The sequence below is a fragment of the Prorops nasuta genome, unplaced genomic scaffold, assembly GCF_024137725.1.
Source record: "Prorops nasuta isolate Cenicafe-Biocafe unplaced genomic scaffold, Cenicafe_Pnas_1.2 PNAS00018, whole genome shotgun sequence".
NCBI classification, from domain to species: Eukaryota; Metazoa; Arthropoda; class Insecta; order Hymenoptera; family Bethylidae; genus Prorops; species Prorops nasuta.
In genome coordinates this window covers 5,157,006-5,180,325 of record NW_027116815.1, presented here as the reverse complement: position 1 = coordinate 5,180,325, position 23,320 = coordinate 5,157,006, and the positions used below count along the sequence as shown (strand labels likewise).

At 33.8% G+C, this 23,320-nt stretch overlaps 5 protein-coding genes and 1 long non-coding RNA gene across 11 annotated transcripts in view; 4 read left to right on the top strand and 2 right to left on the bottom strand.

Moving 5' to 3' along the window:
- Window positions 1-132: 132 nt before the first annotated feature.
- On the top strand, window positions 133-4,858 carry FER (tyrosine-protein kinase Fer). Of its 2 annotated transcripts, XM_066738523.1 has the most exons (14): window positions 133-582; window positions 647-820; window positions 892-988; window positions 1,060-1,255; window positions 1,426-1,563; window positions 1,624-1,833; window positions 1,916-2,099; window positions 2,293-2,457; window positions 2,747-3,154; window positions 3,238-3,451; window positions 3,529-3,681; window positions 3,792-3,914; window positions 3,986-4,108; window positions 4,240-4,858. In XM_066738523.1, the coding sequence occupies exons 1-14, from the start codon at window positions 370-372 to the stop codon at window positions 4,380-4,382; spliced, it is 2,541 nt and encodes an 846-aa protein (XP_066594620.1). In that variant the 5' UTR covers window positions 133-369; the 3' UTR covers window positions 4,383-4,858. The 2 variants fall into 2 exon arrangements, with proteins under 2 accessions (XP_066594620.1, XP_066594621.1); XM_066738524.1 differs by lacking the exon at window positions 2,293-2,457 and having other exon boundaries at window positions 137-582.
- A 155-nt stretch (window positions 4,859-5,013) lies between these two features.
- On the bottom strand, window positions 5,014-6,840 carry eIF2Balpha (eukaryotic translation initiation factor 2B subunit alpha). Its single transcript, XM_066738531.1, has 8 exons — window positions 6,639-6,840; window positions 6,457-6,558; window positions 6,248-6,387; window positions 6,061-6,177; window positions 5,869-5,981; window positions 5,647-5,791; window positions 5,445-5,570; window positions 5,014-5,380 (listed from the first exon to the last, which is right to left on the bottom strand). The coding sequence occupies exons 1-8, from the start codon at window positions 6,649-6,651 to the stop codon at window positions 5,231-5,233; spliced, it is 906 nt and encodes a 301-aa protein (XP_066594628.1). The 5' UTR covers window positions 6,652-6,840; the 3' UTR covers window positions 5,014-5,230.
- Window positions 6,841-6,925: 85 nt separating this feature from the next.
- On the top strand, window positions 6,926-11,281 carry IntS8 (integrator complex subunit 8). Its single transcript, XM_066738522.1, has 12 exons — window positions 6,926-7,059; window positions 7,146-7,563; window positions 7,625-7,862; window positions 7,922-8,158; window positions 8,231-8,476; window positions 8,546-8,795; window positions 8,867-9,277; window positions 9,361-9,615; window positions 9,688-9,937; window positions 10,009-10,127; window positions 10,185-10,534; window positions 10,633-11,281. The coding sequence occupies exons 1-12, from the start codon at window positions 6,942-6,944 to the stop codon at window positions 10,750-10,752; spliced, it is 3,012 nt and encodes a 1,003-aa protein (XP_066594619.1). The 5' UTR covers window positions 6,926-6,941; the 3' UTR covers window positions 10,753-11,281.
- A 680-nt stretch (window positions 11,282-11,961) lies between these two features.
- On the top strand, window positions 11,962-19,739 carry LOC136780269 (protein mothers against dpp-like). Of its 5 annotated transcripts, none has more exons than XM_066738529.1 (4): window positions 12,501-12,513; window positions 12,628-12,772; window positions 12,848-14,161; window positions 15,211-19,739. In XM_066738529.1, the coding sequence occupies exons 3-4, from the start codon at window positions 12,915-12,917 to the stop codon at window positions 15,368-15,370; spliced, it is 1,407 nt and encodes a 468-aa protein (XP_066594626.1). In that variant the 5' UTR covers window positions 12,501-12,513; window positions 12,628-12,772; window positions 12,848-12,914; the 3' UTR covers window positions 15,371-19,739. The 5 variants fall into 5 exon arrangements, with proteins under 5 accessions (XP_066594623.1, XP_066594627.1, XP_066594626.1 ...); XM_066738528.1 differs by having other exon boundaries at window positions 12,503-12,536; XM_066738526.1 differs by lacking the exons at window positions 12,501-12,513; window positions 12,628-12,772 and adding an exon at window positions 11,962-12,366 and having other exon boundaries at window positions 15,211-19,733.
- A 535-nt stretch (window positions 19,740-20,274) lies between these two features.
- Window positions 20,275-23,320, top strand: part of toc (toucan) — a 38,030-nt gene continuing 34,984 nt past the window's right edge. The window contains exon 1 of the mRNA XM_066738521.1: window positions 20,275-20,542. Coding sequence (XP_066594618.1) covers window positions 20,534-20,542 — 9 coding nt within the window. The 5' untranslated portion in view covers window positions 20,275-20,533. The remainder of the gene's footprint in view (window positions 20,543-23,320) is intronic.
- Window positions 20,916-22,400, bottom strand: LOC136780049 (uncharacterized). The gene is made up of 3 exons (XR_010823707.1): window positions 22,029-22,400; window positions 21,697-21,928; window positions 20,916-21,615 (listed from the first exon to the last, which is right to left on the bottom strand). It is a non-coding gene; the product is annotated as an uncharacterized lncRNA (long non-coding RNA).

Below are 23,320 nucleotides of genomic sequence, written 5' to 3'. Positions count from 1 at the left end.
ATATTGGCGAATTCAAGCTGTGAAACATCTATTCTGGTTTTATTGTTCTATGACGGTATTTCGCTAGTAAGGCAGATTTTTTTCTAATCCCTTGTCTGTATGTACCGTATAAATCGTGGTACAAATATAAACGTTGATCTCAACTATGATCGGGCGTAGAAGCGTACCTTATTGAAACTGGAAAACACCTGAAATGTAGAAATTTAGCAGACCACTAGGTTTGGTTATAACTATTAATTCTTTTCTGAAGCTCTTAAGTAATAATAATATAAGATAGTCATGTGGAAATGAGTATTTATTAAGAAAACTTGAATTAGAAGAGCTGTGACAACAGAGCATTGTGCTGTTGCTAGTTGTTTTCATTTTAAAATGGGCTTCTCAACAAGTTTGCAAGGTCAAGCTTCCCACGAAGCATTGTTAGCTCGTCAGGAAGCTGAAATTAAACTTTTGGAGACTATGAGAAGATGCTTGACGACCAAAGTTAAATCTGATAGGGAGTATGCTTCAACCATTTGCTCTCTTACAACTCAAGGAAAAAAGATTGAACGGAGTGAAGAGCTTATTGGTAGCTTAATAGCTCAGGTATATTTTCTTTCTCTGTTTTGTAAATTTTCTATCTTTCAATTTCTTCCTTATGAGTTTACAGAGCTGGAAAGAAATCATGGAATCCATGGACCAGACTGCAAGACTTATTAAACAGCAAGCTGATTCTATTGAAAATATTATTGTAGAACATATATGCACTCTCTCTGCTGAAAGGAGAAGGGCTAGAAAACTTTATCAAGAAGAACAAGCATGGTTAAACAATCAATTTCAACAAGTTAGTATTTTAAATTAAAATTTGTAAGCAATGAGGAATTATTAACACATTCTTGAATTTTTTATATTCAGCTGACTGATGAGGTAGTAAGGAAAAAAATGGAATATCAGAAGAATCGAGAAATGTATAAATTAATGAGATCTCGATTTGAAGAGCATTATGTTAAATGTAAGTCAATTATTTTCAATATCCTGCATATCTAATAAATAGATTAATTATATTTTATACAAATTTTACAGCTGGGAGAGGAGGAAGAAAATTAGATGATGTAAGGGAAAAGTATCAGAAAGCCTGTAGAAAGTTACACTTGACACACAATGAATATGTTTTGCTAATTGGAGCTGTAACAGAATGTGAGAATGATTTAAGAACTTGCTACTTGCCAAGTCTTCTTCATAGACAACAAGCAATTCATCAAGAATTTATTACAGCTTGGTAAGATATTTATTGATTTATCATTAAATAAATTCAAAACTTGATCCCATTTATTACTATTTTTTTACCTGCTACATGTAGAACTCTTCAAGGTAATATTCACCAGTTGTGAATAAAAATCTGTAGCAAGCTTTTCATTATAGCCAAATTCTTTTTCTATTCTTTTACAGGAAAGGCATTCTTCAGGACATAGTGAAATATTCTGATTTCACAACAGATAAATTTCAGGAAATACACACACGCATGCAGAAAGCTGTAGATACTGTAAAACCTATAGAAGAATACAGAGAGTTCATAGGAAAACATAGGTAAGAGATACTTTTTTATTTAGAAATGGAAAATAGACTTTTCAATAAATAAAAATTTAGAACTAGGCCAGCATCTCCAATTAGATTCATATTCGATGAGAATTTAGTTGATGATACATCTGGGAAGTTATTGCCAAATAAATTGACTGTTGATAATCTAACAGTAGATTGGTTAAAAAGTAGACTTATTGAACTGGAAGCATCCCTTAAAATAACACAGCAAAGTCGACAGAGTCCACAGTTTCATCTTGAGAGCACCAATGAATCTAAGTATGATTAGAGGATTTTCGTTATAATATTTTTATAATGCAAGTTGATTATAGTGAAAATTAACAAAGATTTTTTTCATTAGGGGCTTAGTTCTAGATTATTCTCGAGAGAGAGAAGAGTTGAGATTACGTTGTCAGGAAAAGAAATTACAAAGACAAGCTGAAGTTATTAGAGGGGCCCTTAATGAACTTGGCTGTGAAGAATTGCCATCAGGATGTGATTTGTCAATGGAGAGCTCTTTTACTGATCCCACTGTTAATAGCAAAGTTAGTACTTATGATTACATTTATATTTTCTTATCAATGATTCATAAGTTTTAAATGACATTATTATTCTTGTCTATTGTTGTGTCATATTTGATTACTAATAAATTACTGTTTGGTCCACTGTGTTTTCTATATGGAATTAATATGAGTTAATGGAAAATTTATACTCAGCTAAGCTGTATTAAATTTCCAGACTAATGCAGTCACAGATAATGGTTTATTCACTGTGAGGAGAAATCAAAGATTTAAAATATTATTGTCAGCTCCTTTTAAATCTTTACCCACAATTAACGATATAAAAAACGGATTTATTAGAGCTAATAGTGAAGATCTACAAACAAATAATAATTCAACAGCTGTATGTTTACACTGATCGTTGTGTTACAGAGTGTTTTGGCTCTTCACAGCTGCTTATTTTACTTATCTATGCGTACTTATTTAACCATGGAAAAATAATTGTTTATCTTTCAATAATTTTTCTTGAACTAATGCGTGCTCGAACGAAACTTTTTCAACTGCTTTTAGAATTGATTTTGCACGAAGAATGCGCATCATTTTAATGCCAACTAAGAATAATTCTGCATTTATTTGAAATGTCAATGTAGATTTGTTTGTTAAATTAAACTTATTTGCCAATTGATATTTAGCAGGTGCCGTTGCGTGGAATTTCTACTTTGGCCAGCAGCCAAAAGGGGAACACGAGTCTCATGGATGAGGAGTGGTTCCATGGCGTACTACCGAGGGAGGAAGTTGTAAGATTATTAGTGACCGACGGTGATTTTTTAGTACGAGAAACGACAAGAAACGATGAATGTCAGATTGTATTATCGGTATGCTGGGATGGTCATAAACATTTTATCGTCCAAACCACTTCCGAAGGCCATTTCAGGTTTGAGGGCCCCTCCTTCCCTTCAATACAAGAATTAATAAAGCATCAATGGATGTCGGGTTTGCCTGTTACCAGTCGATCTGGTGCTATTCTTAAAACTCCGATTTTCCGCGAAAGATGGGAACTGAACAACGACGATGTCATTTTATTAGAAAAAATAGGACGCGTAAGTTTAATCTTTTTCTTCTCATTTTTTCTACATCCTTGTTACAGCTTTACAATATGTTGTTCGCATTTATATATTTTCAGGGTAATTTCGGCGATGTATACAAGGCACAGCTGAAGCCTTGCAAGACTGAAATAGCTGTTAAAACATGCAAAGTAACATTGCCGGATGAGCAAAAACGAAAGTTTTTGCAAGAGGGAAGAATCTTGAAACAATATGATCATCCAAATATAGTTAAACTTATTGGAATATGTGTTCAGAAGCAACCAATTATGATAGTGATGGAGTTAGTTCCAGGTAAGAACCAGTCGATAGCTTGAATGATTGATGGAGTTCTAGGTTTCAAGTTTCACTGAAAGACCGATTTATCTTAGGGGGATCGTTACTGACTTATCTACGAAAAAATTCTAACAATATTGTACAACGGGAGCAACTTCGCATGTGTAAAGACGCGGCAGCTGGCATGAGATATTTGGAGTCCAAATATTGTATTCATAGAGATCTGGCTGCTCGTAATTGTCTCGTAGGTAAATAGAAAGTAAAAGACTCTTTTTTTTTTGTCAGTAAATTTTACTATAAGCTTATGATATAAAATTGATTAATTTACATGTACACCCCCCCCCCCCCTTTATTTTAGGCGTAGACTCAATAGTAAAAATTTCTGATTTTGGGATGTCCCGGGAAGAGGAAGAATATATTGTTTCGGATGGTATGAAACAAATACCTATCAAATGGACCGCACCTGAAGCACTTAATTTTGGTAAACAACAAAAATAAAGAAAGGCAGCATATAAATCAAAATTTTATAAAACGTAATGATTATTTCATTAGGAAAATATACATCCTTATGTGATGTGTGGAGTTACGGTGTTCTTATGTGGGAGATATTTTCGAAGGGTGGCACACCTTATAGCGGTATGTCTAATTCACAAGCGAGAGAAAAAATAGACTCAGGTAAAGCAAATCTCAAGCTAAATTTTATCAATGTTTTCTTAGTTATTATGTCCAAAATAATTGTTTAAATAACGTCTTTTATATAAAATAACTAGAATTTAAAATGTAAAACTTTCTTAATTCACCCACAGGATATCGGATGCCAGCACCAAACGGAACTCCAGAAGAAATATATAGATTGATGTTACGATGTTGGGAATATGAACCGGAGAAACGACCACATTTCGATCAAATCTATACAGTTGTTGAAACATTATCACAAGCATATGTATAAATACTAAATCATACATTAGCCATAAATAATATCGAATTCAGAATATATATTTATGCTTCAGATTGGAAGTAAGCTTATCATGTTGTTTCAGCATTGCATAAATATTTTACAACTTGATTAAAAAGTTGAATATCTGTATTTCAATGAACTATAAAAGATAAAAACGAACATATTGTCATGTAACTGCTTGTAGCATAACTGATTGATTTTTTGAAAATAATTTATTTAAAGTTGACATTGGTGAAACTTAGCGCCGTCCAAGAATTTAGATAATTATTGCTAAAAGTAAAAACTTTTTATATATGAAAATTGAAAATTATTCTTAGATTTATTGTATTGTTATAAGATCTATTTGAAAGATTGTTTAATTTGGATTTTTTTAGTCTTCACACAGTATCTACATCTTCTGTATAAACTATTAACGAAAAAAAAGTTATAATAAATTGTTTATGAATAAAAAAATATATATATGTGAATGAGTAAAAGACGAATAATTGTATATTGTATGACGAAAATGCAAATAAGAACGCATAAAATCTTCAATTCAGAAATCCGTACTGTATTATATCAAACAATGTTTAATTAAAAGATTTCATCGATAATAATGTACGATGATGTGCAAATTTTTTATCAGCTTTTACGTTTTTTTATATATTAATTGCAATTATAATGAACATATCGATCTTATATTTTAAGAAAAATACTCAGTGTTGTTATAAAAAGAAATTCATTAGTAAAAATGATTTAAAAATGTTTAAAGAAACGCTTGTTCTTTACTGTACCATTGTCCTATAAAAATCAAAGAGTCGAGTTACTTCTAAAAAATGAAAAGACTAATATTACTTGATTCACAAGTATAATTTTATAAGTTCATCACTAATAGCTGAAGGATTAAGTATTCCTAAATCCGTGAACAGAAGGCTGATATACTGGGGAGGAGTATAATCAACTAAGGGATGTTCCTTTTGTAAGTTTTTCTTCAAAGTGGTTGCTGTATACTAAAAATAAGAAAAATGCTAGTAAGATTTTGTAAATATAGGAAAAAGATCAAATTAATTTTACCTTATATTCGTTAGGTAAGTCAGCTTGGTTCAAAGGGTATATTCTAGAGAACTTAAAACTTTCGCTTAATACATAGAATGGTTTCTTCATTTCCTTAGCACACATAGCCATTGTGTATGTACCAATCTTAAAAAAAAAGAGTGGAATATTGAAATTGAAAATCTTGTGAAATTAATATAATCGAAATTCTAAATCTTATTACTTTGTTAATAACACCACCACTTTCAGACACACCCTCCGCTCCTACCATTACCATATCAACTTGCTCCATCATATATCCTATTGCTGAATCCAATATCAATGTACAAGGTATACCTAATTCTTTTAAATTTTTACACATTTCCTTTCTATCAAAATTAATATAAAAAATCTTCAAAATTCACATAAATTTATACGAACTTTTAATTTAAAAGGTAATTCTTACCCATTATTATCAGGTAAAGAAGTTGTAACATATACTTCAAAATCAGTATTGCTCGCAATTGCTTCTTTCATTGCTTGTAAGACAACTCTGGATTTAGAATGGGTAAGTATTGTCTAAAAAAATATTTGCATGATCTTTTAAAATTGTTTATGTACTTAAGCTATTATCTACTGTTTCTTCTATTTAACTTACTGAGCCATCAGTGATAAAAGGAGCAGCTACCTGAGCTACCTTTCCTCTTGATGCCACTATTTTTTCATAAAATATCTTACCTCTTTGAAGCATATTTTTTTTACATTCTTCAAAGGACTGAACACAAAAATGTACCAAAATTATATAATACTCCATTTAAAAATATATCAATAACTTTTCTACTTACAGGTGTATCTAAAAAGGTCAATGTGATAAATCTTAGAAAAAGTTCACCCGCTGAAGCTATTGAGGTAATGGGATTATTGGTTGATCTCATTGCCACTATAGCATTTTGTAAACAATAACGTAACTCTTGTACAGTCTCGGCTGTAAAAGAGATGAAATAAAAATAATGTTAAAAGTTTTATCTTCAAAATATACAATGTTTGTTCTTACATTTTGAGCACTCCAAAACTTTAAGCAATGTGCAAATAGCAGCCATCCCTGCTGATACATCCTTATCGGTTTTTATAATGCTATTAAAATATTGACAAATTTCTGTGAAAATAATTAATACATTAATTTAGAAAACAAAATCAATAACAGATAACCTATATGCTCTGTATTTGTAACAATACCTTCATGCTCCATTTTTCTTGAAGTGTACTTTTATTCTTCTTAAGTAATTGAAAAAATCAAGGTTTATAATTTTTATGAAGTTATATAAATATGATTACTGTCTATTAGAGGAAAATTATAACTTAATTCTAGAATATTAATTATACTGAGATGAAACCTATTTAAATCATCAGGAACCAGCTGAGCTGAATCCGATGCCGATCCAGCTCTTGAAACCTAACCTTACATTGATTAATCAAAACTATCAAATAGCAGTCATTAAAATACTCCTTTAAAAAGTAAAAAAGATAGGAAGCTTGATAATGGATGTAGATTTATTAAAACCAGGAACAGTGCCAATTTCTCCAGATACAATACTTTGGTTCGAATTTTTATTAAATCCCTCTTTGCTTTATAAACATTTATCAAAACCCAACCCAGGTAAAAGCAATCAAAATATCTAATTTACTCATTTATTCTTTAGAACATTTATTCTACTTTCTTCATTGTGTAATTCTTTTTCACAGATCCTTCACCAACAGATTTAATAATTAAATTTATAACAATTAATTCAGAACAGAAGGACAATGACTTAAAAATTGTAGATGCAGAAATTAATGATACAAAGACAAATAACCTAAATAAATGGACACACAAAAATCTAGCATTGAAAATTTTATCTTTGAAAATAGCAGCACATTTAAAATGGGATTTAGAAATTCTAGAGAAAAAATTGCCATTAACAATTCAAATGACTTTATTCCAAGATTTATTCTATTTTGCTGTGGATGTAATCGTTGAAATTCCATCCATTCCTGAATTTTCCATAAATAATATAACTGATCAAACATTGTTTACAATTGTATTGTATCATAGATGGCTCTTAAGAGCTATTGTTTACAGAGCTCTAAATAACAAACAGTCTAAACAACAATTTCATCATATGTAAGTATTAAATAATTTTTTACAGTTTTTGTTTATTTCTTTCATACTATTTTTATTGTAGACCTGGTATACAAGAATCAGCATATATACCACCTAATTTGATAGATGATATAATTAGAAAGCTGGATACGTATGTACCTAGTAGTATTAATTTTTTAAATACAGTATTGGAAACACCAGATCTCAAACCTAAAGTCCTCTCTTTTGATACCTTTCAAATGTTGACTGAGGATAGCAATGAAATTAAACAAAATTGGGAGAATATGTATAGTATCACAGAAGAAGAGTTTAAATGTCAGGTATACTACATGAGAAATTTAATTTTGTTAATAACTTAAAAAATGTTATTTATTCTCAGATACATTATGATTTGGCAATGTTTCACTTATTGAGGGAGGAATACCAAATTGCTAAAGATCATGTTAAGCATGCAAAAGACTTATTCCTTAATTTACAGTCAACAAATGAGTTATTGTATTGTAAGGTAAAAAAGAATGTTCTGGATGGCTGTTGTTTAGCATGTGAAGTTCCAGTTACTGGTGTAACTTGCAATCTTACGCAAAAGCTGCAATCCTCTATAAAAGATCAATATTCAGTATGTATTTACATTTTAATATTGTTTAGGTATTGTCTTAATAGTATATTTGTAATCAAATATTTTTTTCAGAATGTACTACAGATTTTGCAAATGGATAATATCTCAAGAGAAATACCTCAAGTGTACAGAGATATTTTAGAACTGGATGTACAAGGAGGATCCGAAAACAGAAAGCTGATTGTTGCTAAAGATTTATTACTTCAAATACAATGTTTGAACTTAGTAAGAAAAATTGTTGATAATAGTGTTATAGTTGGAGACTATGTAACAGAAATTAAGGCTGCTGGTATAAAGGGTCTTGACACTTTCTTTTTGGTACTAAATTTTATTCTTTCGATACATTAAATATTGCAATAAGAATAAAAGTTATTTCATTAAACTTAGGCCATAAGTGATATATTACCACAAGCAAACGAATTGGATAAAAAGCGTATTGCATCTTATCTTTTGTATCTCATCCACACAAGTGACATAGAAGGACTTCCTTCTAAAATATTAAATGATCCAGTTTATACTAAGCTCTTTGATGGAAAACAGTTACTCGAGATACAAGACAGTGCTACTGTGCAGGAAGAAGAAGTCCCAGATTTATTGTTGAACAACGATTGGGGCATTCCTCTTGTAACTTATACCAGTATGTATAATAATTTTTGCAATGTACATACTTTTTATTTCTAGGTTAAATCAACTTATGAAACTTTTTAGAAAATACAAGAATAGAGGTTTTTGAATTGGAACAGAAATTGCTGCAATCGTATGACGCACATGAAATTCAAGAAACTTTAATTCATCTGGAAGGAAAACATCGAATGAAACCTTCGTGGAACGTAAATTCATGTTGGGAATTGCCTATTCCTTTACAGAGTGTGGTAATGTCGTTGCCGCGCGGTTTTCTTCAGGATTATTCTTACGTTTTGTTAGCGAAAAGTAGAGAATTGGTAATGTCAAAGGATTTTGACGGAGCGGTCGAACTCCTAAATATTTTGGAGAAAGAAACCCAACAGCATTCGCAAAGCGGAACCACTGTTATTTTTAAATTATGCAAATTAATCAATTGGGAGTCTCTGTTAGTTGACATATGGAGGTGCCTTCATTCCTGGCCTGTAACCAATGTGTGTTAGTATCATTATCTAGAAAGTTGTTCACATAATTAAAAACAAAATAAACTATTCATTATTAATGTTTATTGATAATTACAGGCGATGTGCAAAATTTGGTAACTCGTTGTAAGCAATGTTTAGGTGCGCTACAGGCTACTGACCAAGTAATTCCGAGACAAGAGATAATAGAATATTGTACGGTATTTCTCCTTAACATGGCGGAATGGGATTATCTCATAAATCTGGAGAAACGTTGGAGCTATTCCGAATTTGCAGCTGCTATCAGTAGTGTTTGCCAAGATATTGTAAAATATAAGGGAGCGCGTAAATTTTCAAGAGAAGCTTGGGACATGGGTAAGTTAAAAAAAGTAAAAAATTTGTGAAATAATAGAGTAGTAGTAATAATATTAATCATTTTGTTTATAGTTCTGGCAGTTTTTGGCCCCAGCAGGGATCAACCACAGAAAAGAAGTAACGCGAATAGTGCAACCGGAAGTGGAGGAATATCGAGAGATACTATTACTGGTGTTACAGGAACCGTAAACCGATTGAGGGATCCAATGGTTCTTAGCGTTGTTATATCTTTATTAGCACGTCTACACAATGTGTTACGCGATGAATCGAGTCTAGAATTACACACGCAGTACCTTTCTCTATGGCCTGCTGTAGTATCAAAGTAAACTTTCCTAATTTTTACTCTTTTAATTTTTAAATAAACGTACTAATATTATTTTAAATTTGCTCCAGTGCAAACTCATATAATATCAGAACCATCGGAGAATTTCTTTTTCAAGTTTTAATGCAAGCTCTAAAATATTATCCGAACAACGTGTCTTGGCTGAAATTAATGGGAGATTTAAATTTTGGTTAGTAAAAATGGAAGGTATAGACCAACAGCATATTTTAATTGTACTTTTGATTAGTTCTAGGTTATTATGAGAGTGCGATGAAATATTATTTGGAAGCTATTACAGTGGCGAGTGATCTATTTAGTCAACCTATACCTCGGTCACAAATAGACGATTTAGTTTACAGACGAATGATCAAATGTTGTGCTCATTTACAGTGCTATACCCAGGCTGCTGTTTTGTGTCAATTTTTGGAAGAAATTGATTATTCCCTTGCCTTTAAAATGGCTTCAAGCGATCAGAAAAGTTGCGCCTCTGCGGATGCCATGGACGCTTATTATTATTGTATCTGGGATACAACTCTGCTAGAATATCTAATAAATCTTCACACAAAACGCGGAGAACATCACAGAAAGCAACTTGCGGTAATTTTCTATTTTCCTGTCTACACGGAACATAAATCTTTATTCATGAAATATATGGACAATTATCATGGTTAATAATTCTATTTATTAATTTTTAGATTAAAGTGATTGGCTTGCTAGAACTGAACTCAAATAATAATGAAGAGATTCAAAGAGAAGCAGCGAATACAAGGAAAGCGAAATTTCTCCGAGCATTGGCCAGACAATATATTTATTAAGAGTGTCAAATGTGTAAAATTATTTTCTATTGTATATAGTTTTTTATTGTATTTATATATGTATTAGCGATAAAGAAATGAAGATTTGTTACATTTTCTATCATTTTTCTCGTATTTTGCACGTTACATCAAACAGAGTTCGACAAGAAATCTTCAAATTTGATTGGTACCGGTAACGCAATCAAATATGTTATCGCGATGTACTAATGCGTTTCTTCTATTTGCCCAATTTATTCGGAAAATATATTATTTTAACGACTGTCCCCGATTAACATTTTTCTTAGTTAAAAGTTTCATCAATTTTTTATTTTGTATTTAGATTCTGCAATATAATAGACCTAGTTTTCTTCGTTTCTTTTATATTAAACTTTTTTGTTAAGTGAGTGCTACTGAGTAGATTTATGGAGAAAAAATTGATGGGTATCGCTCGACGCTGAATTCCAATACAGGACGTTGCAAAAATTTGTTAATTTCCTGTCTGTCTAATATAGGACCTAGTGCTGACCTTGCGTCGGCTGCGTTTAACGGGATCCCTCACACGTGTTTTACCGACACTGCAAGTCAATAAACAATTAGTTTAATAAAATTCAAATGCGAAGCAAATTGAGCAATCGGACATTTGTAGGATAATGTGCTAGTCCTAACGAGTCAAACGAACTTAAAAGCACTCAAATTAGTTGAAAAATAACGCTGTACCATTGTGCCGCGTTCTTGAAGTGAAAATAACCAAAAGTAACCTCTTTTCAAGAACGCGGCACAATGGTACAGCGTTATTTTTCAACTAATTTGAGTGTTTTTAAGTTCATTTGACTCGTTAGGAGTGTTAGGACTGGCACATTGTCCTACAAACGCCCGATTGTTCAATTTGCTTCGCATTTGAATTTTATTAAACTAATTGTTTATTGACTTGCAGTGTCGGTAAAGCACGCGTGAGGGATCCCGTTAAGGAGCGCGCTATTAGCTTATCAATGATACTGCGCATACATTTTAGGCAATTTTCTATGCGTAGTAGTATTTATAGTGAAAATAGCGTTTTTTCCGAACATAACCAACCCTATTTGCCAAATTACCACTATCATTTCGTTCAGGTATCGCGGGTAGCGGAAACGGTACAAAGTGCTTCTTCATTTCGCAAACAATAGTAATCAGTACTGATCAGTTCAGTGTTGGTAGTGAAAATAGAGCGGGCTACCTGAAATTATCCTTACTATTACGACTGCGGTCCGATTCGCATTTCGTGCATAAAACGCTCAGCAGAGATATAGTTTACGTTACGTTTGTTATAGATTTTTAGCGCTTTAAATGCGCATATGTGTATACATAGTATGTAGGACCGTACAGCCTACATATTACGTAATATATCCAGTTTTCCTCAACAAACTATACAGCATAGTATCTTCGAACATGCCGGACTTGGCAACGCTGGCTGTTGCTTTTCTCATAAATACAACGCCATGATGATCTTTGTACGCCATTATGCTGCTATGCGACGTTTTCTTCTTTCGAGAGTAAACAATCGCGTCATATGGTGGTTGAAAAAATACAATAGTAAACGATTCTGATCAACGAGAACTTCCATTCGTCCAGTGACATTACGGATATCACACCTTGTTGGTAAGTACTTGTATATACGCCTTGCGTTTATTGGTGAAATCAAGTTCAACGTTTGCTATTTCCTCATCACGAATTCCCTCGTTTCGCCAGTGAAGAGAGGGAGTACTGAAAAAACTATATGAGAGAGAAGGAATATTAAAGGAGAGGGTACAATCTTACATCGTTGTGAAGTTATACTTACAATTTTTTCTGTAAACGAAATGTAAATTTATTTCTTTGATGAATATGTTAGTGAAGATTTTCTACATTTGTTTTCTATAGAGAGAATCGGAGCTGGCAATGGGAAAGCAGGGGCTAATTTTTTCGAATCTTACTTATAAATCCAAACTTTTTTATTTAATCTGCTCAATAACTCCGTGATAATTATTATCTTTAGTTTTTCTCATTTGGCAGTGGAGAATTTTTGGTATTTACTTTGCTCAGCGAATCCTCCTAAAAAGCTTTGCATAACGATTTTGTAACATTTTAATTTCTTTTGCAGGAAAATTGTGACAAGAGCACGGGAAACAAGGAAGAGGAATAGTGGTTTTGTTTGTGATTACTAAATCATGGATGATGAGGAAGGATCACCAAGCTCAGGTGCTATGTCTTCATTAAATAGTTTGTTTTCTTTCACCAGCCCTGCTGTAAAAAAACTGCTTGGCTGGAAGCAAGGTGATGAAGAGGAAAAATGGGCAGAAAAGGCTGTAGATTCCTTAGTGAAAAAACTTAAAAAGAGGAAAGGTGCAATAGAAGAATTGGAGCGTGCACTGAGTTGTCCAGGAACTCCAAGCAAATGTGTTACAATTCCAAGAAGTTTGGATGGAAGATTGCAGGTATCGCATCGAAAGGGGTTGCCGCATGTAATTTACTGTAGAGTCTGGAGATGGCCAGATTTACAATCTCATCATGAGCTGAAACCTTTGGAGTTATGCCAATATCCATTCTCTGCAAAGCAGAAAGAAGTCTGTATTAACCCGTATCATTACAAGAGGGTGGAAAGTCCAGTGCTTCCACCAGTATTGGTTCCTAGACATTCTGAGTATGCTCCAGGACATTCACTGCTGCCTTTTCAGCAACTTACAGAGCCAACAATGCCACAGAATATGTCTTATTCCTCTGGTGGCTTTAGTGCTGGCTCTACTGCAAGTGTTAATCCAAACTCTCCTATGTCACCTGTTGGATCAGTTCCCAGTCCTAGAAGTACAATATCGCCCAATCCTCAAAGCCCTTATGGTACAAATGGGTTACCTGAAACTCCACCACCAGCATACTCCCCGCCAGAGAATGGCTCCCACCCTGGTCAGTCTCCTCCACCAGATCCAGCTGCTATGGATACTGGTAATTCTGCAGAGGTTGCACCAGTTTGCTATCAAGAACCACCTTATTGGGCTTCTATTGCTTATTATGAACTGAACTGCAGAGTTGGTGAAGTTTTTCATTGCCAATCTCATTCTGTAATTGTTGATGGATTTACAAATCCAAGCAATAATTCGGATCGGTTTTGCCTTGGCCAATTGTCTAATGTTAATAGAAACTCAACCATAGAAAACACAAGAAGACACATAGGAAAAGGAGTCCATTTATATTACGTCGGTGGTGAAGTATATGCAGAGTGTCTCTCGGACTCAGCAATATTTGTGCAGTCGAGAAACTGTAACCATCATCATGGATTTCATCCAAGCACGGTATGCAAAATTCCCCCTGGCTGCTCCTTAAAAATATTCAACAATCAGGAATTTGCACAGTTATTATCTCAAAGTGTAAATCATGGTTTTGAGGCTGTATATGAATTAACAAAAATGTGCACAATCAGGTAAGAAAATTGTTTGCAAATTTTTTCTATATTAATTCATATAATGCAGGAAGCTGATTTATGGATATTTATAGATTCTACTTGTTCATCACCACTTTATATTATACATTGTTAAAAGCAGTCAAAAAGAAGCTATATCCCAGATAGGCAAATGTATCAAATATTCCGTCAGAATAGTATTTTATTTGTCACTCATTGTATTAACTTTATACCAAGATACTTTCGTATTTAACATTGGTTTTGCCACAAACATTTTTAAAATATATTGCAAATGAAAAAGCAAATATAAAAGTTAATTATATTGATGCATTTGCCGAAGTACTCAATTAAAGTTTGAGGCTACAAACATTTAATAATATCTATGGGTTAGAAAGAGGCTACCCATACAGCATCAAGTGAATTAAAGACATCTTTTAAACGTCTTTTAGTCAATTGAATGATAAAGATGTCTAAAAGACCACATTTAGTAAAGCGTGCGGGTAGTATCAACAACATTTATTGCAGATCATTTTCATTATTTTATGTAGTCTTTTGCACATTGGTTGAAATCTACAATAAGTCCGTATAGTCTCGTAATCTATTTGTCTATTTTTACAGTCATCTATTTGAACTAATTTTTGTACATTCTTTTATTTTCAAAAATCCATTAATATTTATATTAACATAATCGAAACTTTTTTTGATGTCATGCTACAAAAATTACAATAAAATATATATCAATTTTAGCAATAATTGAATGTTTCAAAAATATATTAAATGTTAGCTCAAATACTTTACAGAAACATTAACCAAAGATAATTACTCATTCAGTTCTAGTTTTGCCATCAACTTTTTAATCCAAGTATAACATTTTCAGTAAACATTGTGAAAATATGTTACTAAAATATCTCCTAGCCACAACTGTAGCGGCAAATTTGATTAATTTAATTATAATGCATTAAATTGCTTAAAATTACAAGTAAATTTGTCTATCAGGGACTTGTCCACGTTTTAACTTCCTGTTCTACACAAACCAATTGAAATAACATTAAAATAGGTTATTTTTCCAGGATGTCTTTTGTAAAAGGCTGGGGTGCTGAATATCATCGCCAAGATGTAACGTCCACTCCATGTTGGATCGAAGTCCATTTACATGGGCCTCTGCAATGGTTAGATAAAGTATTGACACAAATGGGCTCCCCACATAATGCCATTAGTTCAGTGTCATAAATTGTATAGATATAAAGAATTATAAATTAGTTTTTGAAAATGTTTTATAATTGATAAAAACAGTGATATTTTACTCATTGCACAAAGACGTTAAGAAGAATAATGTGGTTTCGTATATTAATGAGATATTTGTAAATATGTCATGAACAATTAATATGGTGCGAAATCTGATACATTATAAATGCAGAAAAGCCTATAAGAATGATATGCTTCTTCTCAGTGATACAAGAATGATTATGATAATAAAAATAAAATTACTTCTCTGTAATTATCCATACATTAAATAGATAGTATTCATAATCGCATGAAATTGAAAAGAATCTATAATCAAGAAAGTACGCTGATTGTTAGAAACTACTAAAGTAAGTGTGTACGTACAGAATTTATAGTTGTAAACTGATATTATACAGCTCTACTCGATAGAACTATATATAATAGTTATGATTCAAGAGAATTTCAAACTAATATGCTTAAATCCTTTGAATAAGCAAATTTAATTTGTCTCTTCGGGATACAGAGACATTTTGAAAAAAGGGAATGTTGAAGCCCGATTCGGAAGGGATGGAAAAAATAAGCGCAGAGGTGCTAGCTCCTTAAATCACGTGATGTATTATTTTTTTTCAATAATATCGTTTATTACCAAAAATAAAACGATTTTACAAAATTGCAAATTCAAATTTAATGGCTATATGTAAATATATGTACTTGAGCAACGTATATTTACAGATATTTACAGTACAAAGGATATTTTTCGAATTGTTTCTAAGGTTAGTTTATTTTACTTAATATAACACAATATTAATACGCCTTCCATTGACAACTATTTTTAATCTACTGCTATTAACTGGCGACTGAATAGTCAAATTAGAGATTACAGAAAAATGAAATGGCTAAAATTGTTAGCATTGACGTATGAACGCTTTACTATACTATATATAAATATATTCGCCCGAAGTAGAAAAAGCATATAATTATAACTTGGCAGTACTAAACTATATTATATTTATATTCTTTACCTATATAATTTTTGAAATTTGCATTGTTTCGACTCGCAAAAAAGCAAAGATAAATAAACATAGGGGAAACGCAGAAGCTACAGAATATTACTGTCAAAGAAGAAAAAAGTCATATATTTGAAAGATATAGATATTTGCGAATACAATATATTTCCAGTACCCAAAATACTACAATTTTTTCAAGAGTTTTATGGTATACATTTGCAATGGTCGAAATACATGGAACATATGTATATATATGCTTATTTATATTGAAATTGACGCATCGGAGAAGTGTCATAATAGTGATAATTAAGATTTTAAAAGCCTAAAGCTAAGCGTAATCAATCTTAGATAAAACGGCGTAAGTTGCAATTGAGATTTCGATAAAATCTTGGTACCGTTCTCATCTTCACACTAAAACGTTAATCGTGTCTAATGATTTATTGGGACCCGTAAAAATATGTTAACCCTACGGCTTCTTTGGTCTTCTATAAGTGTACTGTTTTGTGAAAATTGTATCCTCGCTACAAAGCTATTGCTAAAATGGCTACTGCAGAGTGGCTAATTTACGCTCATTGAGGATTGGATGAATTATATGTGCAATTTATAAAAAAGGGTCGAATACGATAAAAATGTAAGATAAATACTGTTTATATTTTTCAAGCAGTTCTTTGTGCCATAAAAATGAAAAATGTTAAACTACTATAAGCAAATTTCTATACCAGTGCCTTCTTGGACAAATTGGATTAAAGCTTCAAACCAAGCATAGCACAAATAACATAAACCTAAGATTTCCAAGGATTAAATCATTCATATTTACTCTTAGCACCTTTCAAAGTCGAACGGCTTTTCTTATTTATGCACAGAACTAAGCTCAGCATCACAACTCACCTATAATTTGTTAACGCTACGCACTTTACCGATCACGACGATTGCATCATTTCGATTGAAGCATTATTCATGCTATTAATTTTAGTGATTTCAGCTAAAGCTACTGCCGCTTGCAGAGTTTTAGCGTTTTTCCTTCGCTACGCTCCTGACTACTCCTTATGACTCAAACTAATTGTCATTGATGTTACTTGCAGTGCGGATGTTGTAACGAAAAGAAAAACGCTATAACTCGTTAACCGATGTACCTAGCTGTGATTATTTTGCGACAAAACTATCGTCTAATTGCAGTCGGTTGGTCAGCGACCTTACACGGAAAAATTAACAAAATGTACAATCCCCAAGATTCGCCAAATGATAATAATGCAGAGACTGAATTGTATAGAGTTTGCCTTTTGACAACAATTTTACAAGTGTAATATAGACAATAAGAATCGATGGGAGAAGAAAAATCCATTATTTTACCTGCAAGCACATGCAATTGCCAAGTACGGTTTATGGCCGGTTATCGTATCTAATGGTAAATCTCTTGGTAAATGATTTATTTGGTAAAGATCTGATTTTCATTATTTTTTTTTGAAGTCACTAATATAGCTCACCCTTTATATCCTATCTTTGTCATTTATTTCTCGGGTGATAATATTCGTGGAATCCCAATTTACTACAAAATATTGCATTAACATTGATGCTTGCCATTAAAATGTGTGTTTCTTTATTAAGATTGCCTAGAAAGTTCACTAAAACGCGTTGATCACATTTGTGACAATTAATACCGAATCTTCGAACTGTTACTTCGGTGCAACTATTAATGATAAGCAGAAAATAAAAGAGCGATGCTTTATTGTATTTGTATGCATGGATATTCCTCCGTGCATTCAAACACTAATATTATAAGGTGAGAGTGTGTAATAGTGCATGTGAATATTACCAGCGCTACCTATCGGTAAATTTTGTCATTTTTTTTTGAAATTTTTTCATATACGTATAGTTATACATTCTCACTTTATTTTATTAGTGTTAAACGCACGGAGCCAATAGTTACGTATGTTGAAACCATAGATTTAGAGCTTATATTTTAGTTCTATTCTGTTGTTTTTTTTTTGCTGATCGATATAAATATATATTATTAAATATATATGAAAAATGAATTTAGAATTATAAAATCTATGTATGAAGCCCGTTTGTAAATCAGTCAATTGCATTCCAAGCACTGTGCTCGAAGTCTAGAAGATGATACTTAAAAAATGATGTGACAAATGTTAGTGTCTTACTATTATGCTACTATTTTACTTGGGTAGGGATTGATCTACCTAATACTGTGCCATTAAAGCTGCATAGACTTATTATTGTTAACGATGTCATTCGAAAGAGTGCCTTGGACGTCTTATATTACATTACTGTGCCTACTTGAAATGCCTCGAGATCCAAGATGCTAGCAAACGATCTAATATTCCATCCTCGATGTGGAGAGGAACCGTGCGCGCCATGATTTAGAAACGGGCTCGAAATATTAGCCGAAAGTCATTGTAAATAAATTTTATTAATTGTGTATGACGCGTCTTCAGAATCCATTCCATGTTAATTCTTGAAGCGAGAGAGGGAGAGGGAGAGGGAGAGGGAGAGAGAGAGAGAGAGAGAGAGAATGAAAGAAAGAAATAACGAGGGAGATACAAAGTTAGCAGAAAAAGTTTAGCTGCAAAACATTTAATCAATTCCCTCTGTAAACTTTTCGCAATCGCCTGATGGTCCGTTAGGTGTTTTCGATCTTGTATAACGATAAAAAGGAACAATATTGCAAAAATCTATCCAGGATGACCAGATGACTATTTTAATAATTTTTTTTCCAGAAAAATAAATAAAATCCGACTGACTCTAAACTCTTTAAGAGGAGGATCTTATGAAAATAACTTGATAAGAGAGCTTGTTATTGTTAATTTAATTACAAGCACTCATTTAATCGTAATATCAATTTGCAGTAAAAAAAAATTTAATGAAATATGTCAATGTTTTCGTCAACACAGAAATCCTCTTGGTCTTTATTGCCATTAGCATTAATTATTTGAACTTAAATAACAATAGTAATAACAATCTGGTCATTTTACTTGAACCAAAACAGGTTCTCGAAATTTGTTGATGTCTTTAGAGTTCTCATGTTCTCCGCTATCTTAGATAAAAGAAATATCTTCTTCGATATACCACTGTATCTGGCGTTTTGGTAATAACTATAGTGTTATGTAGCTCTCTCAAATATACATTAAAGAGAGTATCTACCTGTGTATTTACGTGAAATCAATCTGTGTTCTTTATTTATTAATCACCTGTATACCTTTTCCTATTTTTCTTCCAAACCGTAAAGCCCAGTTTACATATAAGTATGAATGTACTTATTACATACAACACTAGACATGTTAAACGTAGTGGAAATCTCGTGACGCGTCCCTTCCTATTATTTGTTTGTGTTCCTCTGTTTACTATTACTAAATAGTGTACACTTAGACATCAGACAGTAATTTAGTTGGGATTTTAGAAACGGAGGAAGAATAAATATGGTAAGAATACCCAAGTAATTACATATAAATATGTAACATTCAATTCCATCCTTCTCAAACTTAACAAACTCAATCGAGAATCCAAGATACTAACGTAAGTTTAATTAAAAACATGAGGAACATATTTGAAACTGTGATACAAGCATTGATTAAAAATATTAATTTGCATCGTGTACTGATCAAGACTTGTGTAAATCATGGCTCGTCTCTTTATAGCGGTCGTTTCATTCAGAGTAAATTTTCGCGCCAGATGGCAAAAGTTTTGTTTTGATTGGAAGAGAAAAGTGATGAGTGATATGGATATGCAGGCGGTGGTGCATTCGGCGCCGGCGCGGGGGGTTGGAGTTGGGCGTAGTGGTTGCTTATGGCGTCGATTGGCGTCGATCAATAACGTCGCCCTCGAAAGCGCCGGCATCCGGAGCGCCGCGCGCTTTATGTGCAAACATCTGCAAGTGCAGCGAGCGCGAAATCGACGTGGCCCTAAGTTCTCCTTACGTGCCCGGGTAGGCCGGTGTCGCGAGACCCCCGTGTGGCCCATGTGACTCCCCGGTTTTCTCCAACTTAAGTTTTCCTCCTTCTCACTGATTTTGCAGGACGATCTAGATCGAGTCTTGTACATCAACAGCCCGAGCGACCCGCTGATACTGCGTCGCCAGGAGATCTTGCCAGAGAAGATCAAGTCCTGGTACATCCTACCTCAGCAACCATTTCAATCCACCCCCTACGACATGGCTAAGGTTTGTATCTACTTTTCCTAGCTCTATCTTTCATATCTTCATTCTTCAATACTTTTAAATAGATTTATTCTCCCAAACCATTATTGACTGTTTACTTGAAACCTGATACATCTTTATAAGGCAGCCATGTTTTCTTTGGGACAAAAACAGCGTGGGGATAAAAGGGATAAAAAATCCTATTTAGTTTGGTATTCCTGTAGGCTTATGCTTGGGTATTACAGATGTCGAAATTTAGGTTGAACAAGTGATGATAATGATCGGTAATGATAATGATGTTTACCGAGAGTGGCCATTCGGTGCGCGGGAGTTACACTCGTAGGCAACGCAACAACTGTTGCTACTCATTACGTAATTTTGTATTGAATGATATTAAACCAAGTGGATTCGTTGACACATATCTTCGTCAAGTTTATCTCAAAGTATAAAAGAACCAAGAGCTCTTATCTGGTTCGTTGTAACAATAGCCTTAGCAAACTTTGGCGCCATTTTGTAATTTCCCATTGCATCTCATTGTCAGAATTTCCTCAAAACTTTTCATTACTTTTATGAAAATTGTTAAACGTGTTCGTAACGCGTGTAATTAAATCACTACTGGAATTAATGCACCGTCTAATATGCATAATTCTGTCTACTATGTTCCTCTTCAGTCTCTGTTCTCACCACCAGCAACCAATAAATTCAGCATGCAGCTTAACATTCATTCTGCCTGTGAAATTATCTGTATTTAAAATTTATCGCTCGTAAATATTGCGCCACGCTGAACGATTTGAGGTACGTGACGTTATCGTAGCGGAACAAGATGCAGGATTCGACAAATTAAATTTTTTCCAATGAGAATCTGTAAGGACTTGATATGAACCAGTAATGGGAGGCCTATTTTCGCGCTTCCGTCATTAGTACAATGTATATAGGTCAGTTTGCTCTTAGAATACTGAAACGTCGATAAAGTTATGCGGAAATTCCTTTTCATGGCCCGCAACGTTTCAGCTTCCACGAAAAATCAATTGTCAATGTCCATTTTCATGCTAAGCCTTTCTTTACCTTTCTCGTAATTGTAATATCAATTCTTCTGCCTAAAAGACCACGGTAATCATTTTATCACTAGTCTCGTAGCATTTCATTCAAGATAAAGCCGTGATATAACATGTAATTACTTTTTCCTCAGCGTGCTCGAGTGTGTTGACGATTTGGCATAAAGCAGAATACCCGTAGAGGGCTTTGTATCCACGCACACACCCGCGCGCACACATATACACGCGAGAAATGTGCCGGTCATAGCGAGAGCTTTCCGTGATCGATAAGCATGTCGTTTCTGCTGCATGGCCAGTTGGTTTAACCTTCGACGTTAGTTGAACATTCTGCTCCACTTTTTACCTCAAATCATCTCTGAAATTAAAAAAAAATGATGAAATAATAATAAACAGTTTCCTTCGCATAAAAATACAAGAGCAGCTGTAAATCACTGAATTTTACAGGATGACATTACATGGAACGGAACAATGTTATATTGTCGGGTGTTCTCGCATCTATCTTGTAATTAAAGACGTTGCGTGGAGGATTCTGAGCAAGTTCACAGGTGGCGCGATTATTATGCTTCGCTGGACTCAAGACGCGTGTTTTTAGAACGTACTCGCAACGGTTTTTGCTGTAAGGTCGATCACGGGGGGACTCGGTAAAATTTTTACGGTATTTAACGGTGTTCCGCGAAAATTTCCGGTGTGTGTACATTCACGATCCACGCGCGCGCACGCACATACACACATACGCGCGCAGTTAGCACTCGTATTTCTGGATGTATAATAGAAAACTCGGTCAAGAGGCGGTGATAGCTGTGGTTGTGGGAGAGCACGCCCGTCTATACGTGTGTAATCTCCGCTGTAATCCAGGCACGTGAGACGAAAGGTCAAAATAGATTGTCTTTCCGAACAAAGAAAATAAACAAAGGGCAGTCGTTTAATGAAAATAATGGAAAATAATCCGAAAAAGACGCGAGACCAATTTGTCTAGTACCAGATTAGCCAGCCATTTCGGTTTCTTGGTAGAGTTTAATTTAGAAGCGCATATAGGATTCATAGAAATCAAAATCTGTCCAGCTTCCGGTTAATGGATAAGATTCAAGAGACTTTCGGGCAAGAACTCCATGATGTATTATTATTGCAGTGAAGGAGTCCATGCTATTTGCGATTTTCCACGATGTGTGCCACATTGTTTTTCATATTGCACAAGGCACGCATTAACATTGCATTGGCAATTTGCAGGCTGCGATTCCACCATGTTAACGGTCTAAGTATGCGTGCGTGTTGATATTGCGGCACGGTACACAGACGACTCGTGGTGGTTTACGATGGCTTGCTATGGTTCGTGTTCGTGATGATCCGTAGTGGTCTGCTGTCCTATTTTCGCGTATAGCGCACTCTGTACGGGCTGTACTAGGGAGAGGCTTTTCAAGGCTCAAGGAATTTTTACAGGTCGACCAGCGAGAGAGCGGATGTGTGTTGTTTTTAAGGTCGGTGGAGACCGGCCGTGACGCCGTTGAATTCGATCCCAAAATCGATAGGCGGGTCGGACGCACCCGGAGGAAGCTAAAAGATTGCTGTCCTTGTCCGAGCAAATGTCAATATGGAAAGTTTATGCTAATTCCATCCTCCGAATTGCCGTCGCATTTTTAAAATTCGCTTTCTTCCTTGCACCTAGCTCTTATATAATCGAAGCTCATCAAAAATGCAGAGACTAGTAAGTGCCACTCTCACAATTACCATTCTGAAATAAACACCCTCC